Raw genomic sequence first — 15106 nt, forward strand, 5'->3', positions numbered from 1 at the left:
AACCTAGAAATGGATGTAGGGTTTCAGAGAACCTATTTTGATTTGATACTTCTACAAATATTTGAAGATTATAAAAGTTAAATGAGCATATTAACTCTTAAAATCTTTTAGCATCTTATCTCTTGAAGGTCTTCATTATTTGGCAAAGTACTTTGTTCTATAATTCTTTCCCAAATTGGACTTGGAATACTTGGACATCCCTTTTCTCCTTACCCCCATTATTGAACTTTTCTCCTCTAAAGAATTTACAGGCCAATCAGCAGAAAACCAACCGGTTAACAGACTAGAAAACTTCCCAAATTGATTTAATGAATGGTAGAATTTGAAAGCACAATGAAGATAATGATCATGCCTGTACTACCTTTCTGACTTTCCCTCTCTCTTTTATATTGCATATTTTCAGGGTGAGCAGATTAGCCAATATCCCTATACTCTGTTTTCCTGAACTTACAGGATCTACACTACCTAATTTTTCATGATCTCTCCAGTTCAAGAAGGGAGAAGTAGCAGCAGAGTCAATTAATTAGCTGAACACAACTCTCGTTTCTTTCCTTAATGCTCCTCATTTAAATTTTATTTTAATGCATAATTACATGTATGTTTTTGTCTTGGTCATGTATTCATTCATCTCAATCGTGACACTGGTCACTCAAAATGAGAACTAAGCTTCTTTATTTCCTACAGCCTATTCATTCCACGGTGTGAATTCTCATAAAGTATTTCTTGATATTGGAGGTATTATGAGAAGACTTAATTTCACACGAACAATCCCAAACTAGGTCTCCTGCTATAAGAAAAGAAATAAATGGCTTATCCTTATGTGGTGAATTAATTTGTCCAGAGTAATGTAAGTACATAAGAAGTAACTTACTAAATGGTAACTTGCAGCCTAAAATAATAAAATCATATGAATGAATGATTTGAGTTTACTCATCAAAATAAAAGACACTAATCCTCACACTTGCCTGATGTATAAAGGTAAGGGGAGAATTAAACACAAATATCTATGGCTTCTGATTCCTAATTGTACATTTTGTTAGCTGACTCTGAGTTTTATAAAATAGCATATTTAACATAATCTTTAATCCCATGTAATTTGGAACATTATTTAATACATCTGATCCAAAATAAAGCCGTTAAAAACAAAACTTGTTGGCAGGGGAAAAAAGTCTTAACGTTGTCTCCAATCTCTGGGAATTGGACATTCTAAAAGACAACTGTATAAAGCATAGGTAAGCAACTGAGTAAACAAATAAACAGGCAATGAGCTCTTTATCCCATAAAATTGTAGCTCTGTGTCAAAACATCTAATAAAGTTCTAGAAACTAAAAAGTATCCAAGAATGTTTTCTAAAGGAAACAATGAGAGGAGTCAGGGGTAAAAATCTCTGCATAGCTGAGGTGGAGATCAAGGTCATTAATTTGGGCAACTATCCGAAGAAAAATAGTAGTGGAAAAATAAACCTAAGGCTTTTTGAGCATCAGAGTGATATGATTAAGCCTCAGAGCACAAACAGGCAGGGGGGCAAAGAAATATCCAAGACTTTAGGGAACTGTATTATAAAAGAAAAGTGGAATTATAAAAGATGTGATTTTAATGAGTAATGATATGCATGAGCAGTACTTGAAGTTGCAAATCACAAATCTGGGGATAGAATAGGATTTTAATAACTGATTAAAACTTTTAAGTTCTTGTTATTCCGATTCAACCTATTTTCCTGCTCTTCTGAATAATATAAATTCCTAAAAAGTTCTTTGAAATCCAGTTAAACAGTTCCAACTTGTGAGGATAAGGTTTTTTGGCAACAAAAATAAATGGTATCAAACTTTTCCCAAAGACTTACTCATCATCACTGGTCTCTGGTTTAAAAATGTACTTTTTTTCTTTAAAGTATTATAAATAAGTCTTCTTCACAGTAATGAGCATAAATAGACCGTACTTATTCATAGATTATTCATTAATAATCAAGCCATGAATATTTATTGTTTATTCTGGGAATGCTGCCTACAAGGCATAATGACTATCAATTCGGCAGTCAAGTCAAGGGGGCCAACAGCAATCAGTAGGCAAAACTCCAATATCTCCCACCCAGAAAAAGAATTCTCTCTTCTCTCCCTGGTATTTAAACTTTTTACTTTCTTAATGGGAACAAGTACTATGCTTAAAGGAATGCTATCAAGATTTATAGTTTTACTACCTGAAATACTACAGTAAAATATGGAAAACTTAAATGTATGTATGTACCTTCGTGATTATTTAAACAGCCCCACAGCAACTAACATGGCTGAACTGAAAATGGAAGAGAAATTGCTAGAGAGAGAGTAGATTGGAGATTTAGTCTTGCAGATCTTTATCCCTTATGAGTCTAAAATTAAAAAGTAGCATTACTAAACTTTCTTCTTACAACTTATGTCTCTGCTCATGCATCAGAATGAGCTACATAAAGGGAGTTTTAAAACAATGATTTAATATTACTGCTACATTTTACTCAGTATATCACAGTCATATGCAACATTTTGCCAAAGAAGCTGGGCTTCAGCTGTTTGCCATCAATGTTTTCTTTAATGTCTACACTCATTAGTTGTCATGCTGTTATTTTATTAATTTTATTAATAAAAATATAGGATGTTTACATGTTTATATCTTTATCATTTCTGTAGCCTGAGGTAGGACTGTGTTCAACATCTCTTGATGTGGCCAACAACACTCACTATAATTCCTTATACACAAAGGGTGAAAACAAACAATAAATTCCCAGTAGTGGGAAACATTAAGGAAAGAGCTACAAGAGGAATGAAAATACCTGAAAGGTCCTAAGAATGTAAAATAATGCTTACTGACACAGTTATTCTAAGAGTCAGTTAGCCTTGATTTCTGACCTTAGGGCCTGTTCTAAATACCCACAGTTATCATTAAGCTCAGTTCTTCTTGGTCCTATTAGCAGAGAGCACAATTTTCAAATGAAGCGTATGTATCTGGGCCAACGGGAAGTAGAAAGGATTAAGCTGTGTTCCACTGGATTGCTGTCAAATGCCTAGCAATTTTTAAAATGTGGATTCTACAAAAATTCACCAGAATCACACTGCCAAAAAAGAAATGCCCATTTTTCTACCATAGACATCTCCTCTTAAGAAAATTCACATAATGGAAACCATTTTGTATACATAGCATGTTATAAAATCGTTATATCCTCTGACCCACCACACCATAATGTTTTATCGAAGAACTCCTTTCCCTGGCTCTATTTTTGGAGGAAAAGAAAGGAACTCGGTGCATCCGTGGTTTCAACATGTGCCATAAGCCATCACTGCTTGTGTTTATTTTTTACTTTGATGCATAAACTATCAATATTAGCACTTTGAACACATTGTGACATTAGTTATCTCATCTGAATCTTATGCTATCAAATATTTATTTTTGGAACTGCATCTTTATTTTTATAGTCAAGGGAAAACAAGGCTCAATATACAAATTTCTAATTCATAAACCTCTGTTTAAGAATGTATCCACTGAGGATGCGTGAAGGGAGAGCTGTTGTTCATTTTTAAATTCTAAAAACGGGACAGAAAATTATTCATTAATCAAAAATCACAGGTAATTTCCCCAAAGTTTCTATTCCTTCATTATTTAACTTAATGAAATGATGGGATTAGAGTGTAACATACAATGAGAATAACTCTCAGCAAGGTTAAGAGAAAAACACCTGTTTGTATCATAAGAAAAATTAATATGGCATTACTAAATGAATATGCACTTGTGCAAGCTTTCAAATGTTTAACAGGTGACATTTAATAGTAAGGAAACGAAATGCTTCAATAGAAAGGAGCAGAAACACCTGGGCAGGTCTGCAAGTGTGGTCGCCTACTTAGCATGCAATTGCATTTTCAACATAATTAGTTTAAATGAGCTTCTAAATTTGGGTGATGTATTGCACATGTAATTAAGATTTAATTAAAAATGTTCTATAATAAATTGTTTTCCATTTCTGACAAATCACATTAGAGAGGTGGATTTTGATTTGGAAATAGTTTTTAAAATGTGTTAATCATCTATGCTGAAAATATGAGAAAGAAAAAAAGGGGGGGCTCTGTTCAAAGTTACTTGGGATTTAAAACATATGAGGTAAAGGGAAGACTTTCCTTTTATCTCATTATAAAGTTTCGCTGAAGGGGATGAAGAAACTTACTCACGTTTATAAGCAGAACACGACGATACACAGAATGGATCTCCTTTTTATTTCCGTATGGTATATGGTAGATACTTTCGGACTTTGGTTACGGAAAAGACCACGTAGTAACGACCGCAACAAGGCTTGGCACTAACCTGCTGAATCCTGCAACAGAGATGAAGCCCCTGTTCCCAGTCCAAGACAAGTTGAGCCACTGAACAAGGGTGCAGCGAGCCTGCAGAAATTCCAGAGAGGTGTCATTTAGTTTTGCCCAGTACGGCTGCAGATTGAGGTGGATGTACTGCAGAGGATCACAGCAGTGCTGGTTCAGTAGTTTGCAAGTCTGTGCTAGTCTACACAGGTCTGGCAGTGTAAGATGGTTCAGAATCAGTTGAATGAGCTACATCAAACAGAGAAACCAAGACCATCAGGACGGAGAAACAGTATCACGTAAGTACATCACATGGTCTAATAAAGAACAATCGTATCAAATTTGATGACAGTGTCTTCACATACTAGATAAACCAAGATTCATCCGAATTATCCAAATTAGAAGAAAGCATTCATGCATAAGACTATATTACATTTCAAAATTGTTTACAAGGTACTTCAAGTTCAGATTGACTACTCATTTTTTTCCAGTATAAACAATTTGGTAATCAATTTTTCATGGACTCAACATTTAGTGAACATCTACAGCCCAGCAAGCATGGTTACGGAAGAGAGCTCCAACTTCCAGAGTTTTGCAGGGCCCAGTGGGAACTGGTTAGTGCAATAAGATGTTTTAATAGCTTCGAAAAAGAGGAGCATAGGCTGCTATGGAAGAGAAGGCCTAACCTCGAAGGAAGAGTGTATTTGCACGAGGAAGGCTCAGCTTTAAAGGGCGAGAGGCAAACAAGGTGAAAGACTAGTTAGTGGTAGGGTCTGGGTAACTAAGAACTTGAATTTATTCTGAAAGCAAGAAGGATTCTTGAAGGGATATAAACTGCAGAGTGACAGGGTCAGATTTGTGTTTGGAAAGCCCATTGCAGAGGGTACTACTGGAGGCACGGAGGCAGGGAGGCAGAGAAACCGGTCAAGGAGCGATTACAGAATTCCCAGAGGAAAGAGAAACCATGGGCCTGCTAGCAGTGATGATGGAGTAGCACACGGATACAAAAAGTATTAAAGGGGAGAAATCCAAGGGATTTTTACCTCTAATTAAAATCGTTTTCCTCGAACTAGTTCAAGATTTGTTTTTTCTTGACGGTGCACAATTTGGGGTTTCTAAACTAATACTGTTGAATAGCCTATTCTGAACCAAGAAACACAAAGAAAAAAAAGACCAAATATTTGCTAAATGGTAAAAATCTTTAGATGAGAGAGAATATTGAGTTTCTTGCTTAACGCAGTATGTTTATCTAGCTACATTTTTGTTTTGCCAATATGCCCCTTAACCCAAATGATGTTCTTCTATTTATTTGACTACGTAAACCCAATACTAGTTTCAGGTCATAGTTTCACTGTTTTAGGCCGAAAGATTACAAAATAGTGACAACATGATATTTAAAATAAGCATAAAGAGTGCATAAAGTATGAGCACTGCTAACTAACATAAATATTGTGCTCCGTGAGGCTTGGAGGGTTTTTACTATTTATTTTTAAGACTGAACTAGGCTTTAAAAATATTAAGAGTGTGTTATAAAAAAAAAACAGGGAAACATAAGGAAATTAAAAATTCGTCTAAAATCTCATCACCCCGATAACAGGTAAACTGCTGACATGTAAAATATTATACAAACAAAAAGAAAATTCAGGTAAAACATTAGAAAAACCAAACACTGAAGAAGGGTAGTATATGAGAAGTTTCTCCCTATCTATCCTCAAATCTAACAAACCCTCTCCCCATTGGTAAGCACTGTTCATTTTTCTGATCTCTTCCAGACAAATATGCATGAATATGTATAAAATCCTATGTATGAATATGTATAAAATATGTATGAAATCCTATTTTGGATTTGCACTAAAAGCTATACCTTGCTTTTTTCATTTAATAATTTATCTTGTAGGCATCTTTTTATCTGCACATAGAAATCCACCCCATTCCTTTTTAAAGATGTGGCATACTATTCAACTAATTTCTCACTTACAGAGTTCCTGGGTTTTTCCCCATCGCAAATGATACTGCAATATCATTGTGTGTGTGCATATTTGGCAAAATTTGCAAATATACCTCAGGGTAATTGCCCTTCAGAGCATCAATTTACTACAAACGGTGTAAAAAAGTACCCATTCACAGATGTCCTAGACAGTACTGGTGTCAATGCTTTAAATTTTGCCATTCTGAAAGCAAAAAAGGAAGAAATGAGAACAAAACAGTGTGACACTGTTGTTTTTTATTGCTGTTCTTTTTTTGTTTTTACTATAGCAATGTAACCCTTTGCCAAGGGAGTTGTCAAAGTTTCTTTCTTTTCTTCTGATCTGTTTCTGGATTCTATTGTTCCATTTATTTATTCATTATTTCTCTCTTATCAATAGCCCTGTGAGTCAAATGAGTTTTGTTCTAATTTTTTAAAAGTTTATCTGTGGGAGTGCATTGGATTGTTTGGTTGCAAATGAGATTCTATCTTCTTTGTTGACCCACAAATATCAGTCCTATAGCTTCATAATATGCTCTGTTATCTGGTGGGACTAGTGCCCCCCTCTAGCACTCTTCTCTTCCAGAATTTTCCTGAGTATTTTCATGTTTTTTCAGGTGAACTTTTCAATTAAAGGACAAAAATTCTGTTTGTATTTTAATTGGGACTTCATTGAATACATGAAGGAAAACTGACATCTTTACTTCATTGTATCTTCTTATTCAAGGGCATGGATGATTTATCATTTAATGATCTTTTATGTTCCTTGAGTTTCTAAAGCTATTGACTTTTGTCTATTAACTTTGTAACCTGCCAACTTTACTTATTGTTCTTAATAGTTTTTAGTCTAGTCTCTGAAGTATTCTAGTACAGAATCCTATCATCTAAAAAATGATGATGATTTTACAGCCTCCTTTCCAAAAATTATGCCTTTTCTTTCTCACATCTTCCAGCATTGGCTAGTACTTCCAGAACAATGTTAAGTAACATTGTTGTCTTGTTCCTGGCTTTAATTTAAATGTGAGCCACAAATGTGATACACATATATAATTTCAAATTTTTAGTAAATATTTTTTTAAGTCAAAAGACTATAGTTAATAATACTCTATTGTATACTTGAAGGTTGCTGAGAGTAGATCTTAAGCATTTTCAACACAAACAAAAAACGAGAAATAACGATGTGAGGTGATATATGTGTTACTTATCTCGATCTTGGTAATCGTTCTACAATGTATATGTATATGAAATCATCATGTTGTACACTTTACATATATACAATTATATTTGCCAATTATTCCTTAGTGAAGTTAAGAATAAAGGCAAAGGAACAGGTAATATTAAATATATTTAATAACATATTAAAAATGATCATTTCAACATGTAAATCAATATAAAATTACTGAGATCTTTTATTTATTTTTTTTTTTTGTATGAAGTCTTTGAAATCTTGTATTTTACATTTTCGGCACATCTCAATTCAGACCAGCCATATTTCAAGTGCTCAACAGTACATGTGGCTAGTGGCTACCATATTGGATAATGCATTTCTAGTGTTTGATAATTAAATATGTTAGCTTTTGGTTAATGATATTTGGTAGTAGACAATTACTATCATATAGCTTAACCAGGTATTTATTTTTTTAACAGAGATGGATTACAAATTTGGATATCTGTCCAGCTGTCATTTGTCAACCAATTTTGTATATCCATTAAGATGACATAGGATTTTTCTCCTTTGACCTAGTACTATGGTATTATTATATAATTCTCTGATACCAAAACACTCTTGAATTCCAGGAATACATGCTGAATGATTTTATTGTATTATCTTTCAAAAATAAGTCTATTTATTTTATTTGTTTGCTGAAGTACAATTGGTCTGTGGTATTTTTAGGTACTATGTTATACTGGCTTCATTAAAAAGTTGAAAACTTTTCTTTTTCTTTATGCCATGAAATAATTTAAATAATGTAGGATTTATCTGTTTCTTAAATGTTTGAAAGAACCTATGAGCCACCTGGACTTGGCAATAGTAGGACCTTAAATATTTGTAGAATGAATTAAAAATCCATTGGTTTAACTATAATATTAAAAGTTATTTCAAGAGAGGGGCGCCTGGGCGGCGCAGTTGGTTAAGTGTCCGACTTCAGCCAGGTCACGACCTCGCGGTCCGTGTGTTCGAGCCCCGCGTCAGGCTCTGGGCTGATGGCTCAGAGCCTGGAGCCTGTTTCCGATTCTGTGTCTCCCTCTCTCTCTGCCCTTCCCCCGTTCATGCTCTGTCTCTCTCTGTCCCCAAAATAAATAAAAACGTTGAAAAAAAAAATTTAAAAAAAAAAGTTATTTCAAGAGAATTTGTAAAGGCAGTTAGCGCAAAAAGGCATTAAAAATTAAGTATATCTCTGTATCAGAGGATCAATAATTTACTTTTTCCAGATGATTTGTAATTTAAATAATACCCAGCAATTTCTGGCATTGTTCCAAACAAAAGTCACCAATATGAAAAGATGTATATTTTGTGTGAAAACATTCTATGGTAACTTAATATTACATTTTAAGCAAATATCCAAATAGAAAAAGAATAATGAAAAGTCACTGAGACCATGACACTGACATGTGAAAATGCACTTTGGGATTTTGATTAAATGAGAGATAACTGGTTTCAGGCCTACAGGAGAATACCCATTAATCATTATTTGTCTAGTGTCTATAAAAACATGTTTTCATACAGGGGTATCCCAGCATGAAGTACCATTTGCTACCACAGTGAGTGCAGGATGTGATGTTGGCAAGGGCTCAATTGTGCCCTTATTTTCAACTGTGGAAACACTCACTTAATATATTTAAATGTTGGGTTTTTTTCACTTTAAATAATTTATATTATCTTAAAAATAATTTGGGTGGGGGCGCCTGGGTGGCGCAGTCGGTTAAGCATCCGACTTCAGTCAGGTCACGATCTCACAGTCCGTGTGTTCGAGCCCCGCGTCGGGCTCTGGGCTGATGGCTCAGAGCCTGGAGCCTGTTTCTGATTCTGTGTCTCCCTCTCTCTCTGCCCCTCCCCCGTTCATGCTCTGTCTCTCTCTGTCCCAAAAATAAATAAACGTTGAAAAAAAAAATTAAAAAATAAATAATTAAATAAATAAAATAATAATAATAATTTGGGTAATTTTTTTTTTTAATTTCTCCTTTTAGTCACCGTGAGATCGTTCAGTGTTCTGCAGCATTAACTCTCTATGCAATGTACTCTGCTTTCATCATGGCTGGTTAATGTTCTCAGGACTACAGATTCTGTCCCTCACCTTCTCCCACGTGCCCTTGTATTGACCAAACCCCTTGCCTGTATTGGAAGCTTTCCCTCTCTACTGCCTCCTTCCCTTCAGCCTAGAAACATGCTGAAACCTCTCCCAAACTGCATCACAAACAGAAAACTTCCTAATCTGCTGCTTCCTCCACCATTTGTCCTTTTTCCTTTTAGAAGGCAAGTTAGAACAGATAATACCTCTAATTCATACTCTCCTTCATTTTGATATGCCTTTTTTGAGTGCCATACAAAGGGGTGGAGTGTTAGTCAAGATGACAATATTATTCATTATTGGCGGACAGTCTTATCCATGTTACAGCCCCCAGAGTATATTAACAGAAGTATTTTTCTGCTTATACTCAGAGTAAACAGTTTTTGTCTCTGCTTCTTTCTCCCTCCTTTATGCCTTAACCAAATATGGCAAGGTTTTCTCATCCCTCACCTTATGTTCATGGCTCCACTGAACCGATAACAGTAAAGGATTATCAAAGATGTCCCAGTAACCAAAACCTGTGGGCACTTGTAACTTAGCTCTCTGCAGCCATGTGGCTGACTAGGTCCTTTTTGTGTTTTCTAGGCCTCCTCTTGCTTTGCTTTTAAGACTCTCTCATTGTTATCCCAAGCGCCTTTTCTGACAGGTCTTCTCTATGAGACTCTTAGATGTTAGTATTCCCAGAATTCTGCCCTTGGCCCTTTATTCCCACTCTACAGAGTGTCACCAGTTAATTTCATCTACCATGATGCCCCTCTCCTCTTTCAAGTGGACTCACTCAAATGTAAACTCAGACCTCCCTCCTGCATTTCAAACTGAAACACTAACTGCCTACTGTCCTCAACCAGACAGCGGAGATGCTTTGATGAATCACAGGCACCTCAAAGTCAGTATATCCTTCCCACCTTCACCCACTGTTTTATGATTAATGGCATGTCCATCCACTTAGTCATTTCAACCAGAAACCTAAAAGGGTCTCTGATGTTCTGCTTCATCTGTAGATAAACGTTTACTACTTTCAATTCCTACCTCCTGATCTCCGGAATATTTCTCCTACTCATCTCCCTTCCAAATCTTCCAATATCCAGGCTTCATCATTTTTTGCCAAAATTACAGCAGTAGTTTCCTAACTGGTGTCCCTGCTTCCCCACCCTGACCTCCTCTTGCCCTATTCTTCATTTACCAGCACAGTTATCTAAGACAGAAATCTCATTTTGTTATTCTCATTTTTAAAATATATAAAACCTTCAATGCTTCCCTAATGACCACAGAAAAGGTTCACTCTCTTGTTTATACCATGACACATATGAAAGACGAAATTTACACGAAGGCCAAACACCTGGGCAATTATTCTAATTGTGGGCCAAGAAGTGTGCAAAAATGCCTCCATATTGTGGATGATTCCTGGAATGTTAGCTATTCCACACCATTCTCTCCCATTCAGAAAAGCATTATGAATACAAGACAACACAAGAAAGTGAGTGTGAAATTATTACAGGTATAATCTTGGATCTGCTCTAATTTTTCATCAAAAGTAAACTGATGCAGCAGTGATGCAGGTCGCATACTGCCAATGCTAGGCTGTCCCAATCACTGTCATCTACACGAATGGTGTCCTGGGGAGTCAGGCACCGAGGCAGTCCTAAGCCTCCATCCAATTTCATCCTCTGCAGCCATCTTGTTCCCAAACGGGTTACAAAGTTATACTTCCTCTCCCCTCTGTACATTCTCTTCCCTCTGCTGGAAGTTCCCCTCAGGTGTTCATTTGAATGCTACGTGTCAGCATTTTATCAGGTCTGGATAAAATTCAAACAAACACTGTTCAAATGTATTGGCCAAATTTAAGTTTCTATTTTGTCGTTTCAGGAAATGGGTGAGAATCAAATAAGTGCTTTTGTTTCTTCCTGATGAACTGTTCCCACTGCTGTGAGGACAGCTGCTCCTTGAAGCCCTGGGAAACAACACTGTCAGCACCCTACACCTCCTCTCTTTCCCCAGCTCAACTCTTCCTTCACCTTTCCCCAGTCCTCCCATTAAGGGCCAGAAGGTCTTGTCCGATCCGTGAAGCTTTCTTTCTGTAACACAAGACTTGACCTAGACAGCCTGGGTGGGGTCCTGTTCGTGGCTTACTGACTCAATTACCTTGGATCTTTCGCTTCATCTTTACATGGCAACTCTAGCTACTTCGCAGGACACGACAGCATTTTAACCGCAGAATGGTGCACAGGCGTTGTAGTAACCATTAGGCTTTCAAGAGACTATCTTGCTGTTCTATGCAAGTTAAGCTACTTGTGTTACTACAGTGAAAGCTGAAATACCCACCAATTTGGAAGGCGGCCAGTTTAAATTGGCTAAAATTTGCGTTATAAACACAATAAACACAAAAAACACCATTTTTCTTAAAAAGTTTTGGTTACATTATTTTTAGCCACACACAGCAGTTTGTCAGCAGGGGACAGAAATGCCTGGCAGGATCCCCCACCACCAGGGGGTGTGCTTCTGGCATATGATGCCTCGGGGCCAGGGACGCTAAACATACTGCAGAAAGGTGCCTGCAAAGACACACTGAAAACAAGACTTTAAGTAAAGGCACTCTGCACCTGCCTAGACCAAAAATTTCAGCTAGCCAGAAGGATATAAAAGAGAATTGGTATAGAAGCATAAAGGAGACTTGGAGAAACTGGGGACTATCAAAGAGAACAGGCACCCTTCTCATGGTATTATTAATACTCTAATGCAAAACAAAGCGGTAAAATTACTTAACACAATTTTGTCCAGCTTTTTCAAAGTCAAAATACAGGTGACCCTTGAACTACAGCAAGGGTTAAGAGTGTCAACCTCCCCTCCACCAGTCGAAAATCCATATATACTTCTGACTTCCCCAAAAGTCAACTACTAATAGCCTACTGTTGACTTGAAGCCTTACAGATAACATAAACAGTCAAGCAACACATTCTGTATGTTAAACATAGTATGTACTCTATTCTTAAAGTGACGTAAGCTAAAGAAATTAAGAAAATCCTGAGAAAAACACATGTATCATACTATACTATAAAAAAAACCTATATCTAAGTGTACCCACATAGTCCAAACCTGTGTTGTTCACAGGTTGACTGTATATGATACATGAGATTATGTACACCATACCAATGTTTCTATTTCTCCAATATCTAGCAAAATAAGTATTAATACCTAAACATTTAAAAATTATAGTGTTATGTCCAATATTGCTACTGATTATCTTTGGCTTACCTCATAAGGCAGTTTATCAAAATATCCATTATTTGGCCCTTCCCTGAGGGCAGTACTGCTAAACTTTTTGTTAAGACTGTCCATTCCACAACCGTCCTTTTCTTCATAGTCATCATCTTCTAGATCATTCATGTCAATAAGTGAAGTCTTGAGAGAAAGCACTGGCTTGTCCTTCGTACCATGTAACACGACTGCATCTAATTCGGTGTAATAATCCAGAAGAGAACTATTTACTTCCAGCCGTATAAGGTTTGTGGGAAAATTTATCTGCTTAATACAAGGTTTAAATTGGCGAGCCTGGGAAGCATTCACCTTCGTCGGTCTCTCTGACCAAAGAATCTCCCATCTGCCAAAGAAAGAAACTTACCTATAATACACTTTAGAATGAGATTTACTGTTACCTTAAGGTTATGGCCCCACGCCCAAAACGTTATAGTGTGACACACAAAGGTATTAAATAAGGTGAACAGAATCAAACACAAGTGTTGTTTCCCGGATGTAAACAAATTTATAAACTAAATGTCACAGATCTTGAAATATTTGTACTACTTGAATTATTTTCCTAACGTCCTAGAAAGTACTTTTTTGCAAATTCCATATCAGTCAGTCAGAAACTGGAAGAGCTAGCGTTACATGAAGAACACCACTCAGTTTTAAAGGAAAAGGATACCTGAAGTCAGAATGAGGCACACAGGAGGAATTAAGCTCTGTTGTGTACATGTCCTAAAACCAACAGTGGAAACCAAAATGATCATCTTGTCACCCCAAGCTCTCCTTTTCCAGCTTCTCCATTTCTGTTACTGGCGTCACACAAACTCAACACTTCCATTATCTTTGATTTTCTCTTATCGAGTCATTAAGTTTTGTCAAATTTTTCATGAAAGCATCCTTTTTCTATGCTCTTCTTCTAAATTCTCATTGTTCTCCTCTTTTAGTCATCTGAGTGTGGTCTCTATCTGGCAAGTACCTAACACCTAACAGATAAATAATATCTTCTCTACTCCTCCAAAACGAACTCTACTTTCCAGCCAGATTAATCATTACCTTCCAGACAATAAACTTATTTCTGCTTTTGTCTCTTTGCTCATGTTGTCTCCCCACAAAGAAATGCCCAGTTTGCAATTATCTGCCCATCTCTTCTTCAAGGCCCAACTCAGATTCCATCTCTTCATAGAAGTCTCCTAATAAAACTAATCTCCCAAATTATGCAGATTCTTCATAACCTAGGATCATCAGATATGTAATATTCTTCCACATGTGTCACAAGTAACCATTTCTCTAATACTCTTTCCAAATACATCAGAAAACAATTAGAAACACAGATTAAAAAAATACTTCAATAAACATCTTTCCATTTCTAATTATTGACTTTAGCTACAGAATTTTTTAAATACAGATTTTATGTCAAGACTAAGAATATTTTTAAATCTGAATACATACTACAAACTGCTTTCAAAGAAGCTTATGCTAATAGTATACAAGAATGGCTACTGAAAGTATTATTTATTTTTAAAAACAATCTCTAATTTAATGATAAGCCATATCTCCACATGACAATTTATAATTCCCTGATTACTAACAATATTTAAAATATTTTCATAAATTTATTAATCATATGAGGGGTTTTTTCCTCTAATATATTGCCAGTTCATTTCCTTGGCCCAGTGACCTATTAAGATTTAAGTAAAAACTGATTACGGTAAGACATTTAGGAAACTGAAATAGACAAAAAAGCGTGAGTCATCAACATGTAGGTACCCTCATGGTCTTTAAGCCAAGATGGCAGCAAGAAGGGCATACGGGGAATGGAGAAAGGAAGCATGATCATTTCTACCTGTGGGAATAAAAGCACACAGCAGAAGCTCACAGGGATCATAGTAAACGGATCACTACCCACTAGAGTAGGAACTTTCGCACTTACTAGAAGCTTTATAATCACCTCATAGTTGCTACTTTTGCTGGTTCTTTCCTGAAAATTAGAAATAAAACTCATCAAACACAAAGAGCCTGTGAGTCCCGTATCTGGAGACAACATGAGAGTTAAGAGTGGAGAGACAGGTCTGACTCTATGACCCACCTTGACAAACTGGGGAAGAGTTCTATTCTAAGGAGTAGAGCAGGTTGTGGCGGATATAAGAAGGAAAGGAAAGCAGGCAGGCTGGGCATCTTCTTCTTCCTGTGACATGGCAGTCAAGCACACTTGGAATGCCAGCCTAGACCTGGGCACCCCTACAGATTAATCGCAAAACTCTTGAGGGTTCCTAACAGTTCTGATTTGA

General features: G+C 36.3%; 1 protein-coding gene across 2 annotated transcripts in view; it reads right to left on the minus strand.

Annotated features, from left to right (window-relative positions):
- FBXL4 (F-box and leucine rich repeat protein 4) overlaps nt 1–15106 on the minus strand; it is an 83801-nt gene that overhangs the window by 42331 nt on the left and 26364 nt on the right. For both annotated transcript variants that reach the window (XM_043591983.1, XM_043591984.1), the window contains exons 4-5: nt 12828–13173; nt 4324–4568 (exon numbers count right to left, since the gene is read on the minus strand). In XM_043591983.1, coding sequence (XP_043447918.1) covers nt 4324–4568; nt 12828–13173 — 591 coding nt within the window. The remainder of the gene's footprint in view (nt 1–4323; nt 4569–12827; nt 13174–15106) is intronic.

This window comes from Prionailurus bengalensis, chromosome B2, assembly GCF_016509475.1.
Source record: "Prionailurus bengalensis isolate Pbe53 chromosome B2, Fcat_Pben_1.1_paternal_pri, whole genome shotgun sequence".
Taxonomy (NCBI): domain Eukaryota; kingdom Metazoa; phylum Chordata; class Mammalia; order Carnivora; family Felidae; genus Prionailurus; species Prionailurus bengalensis.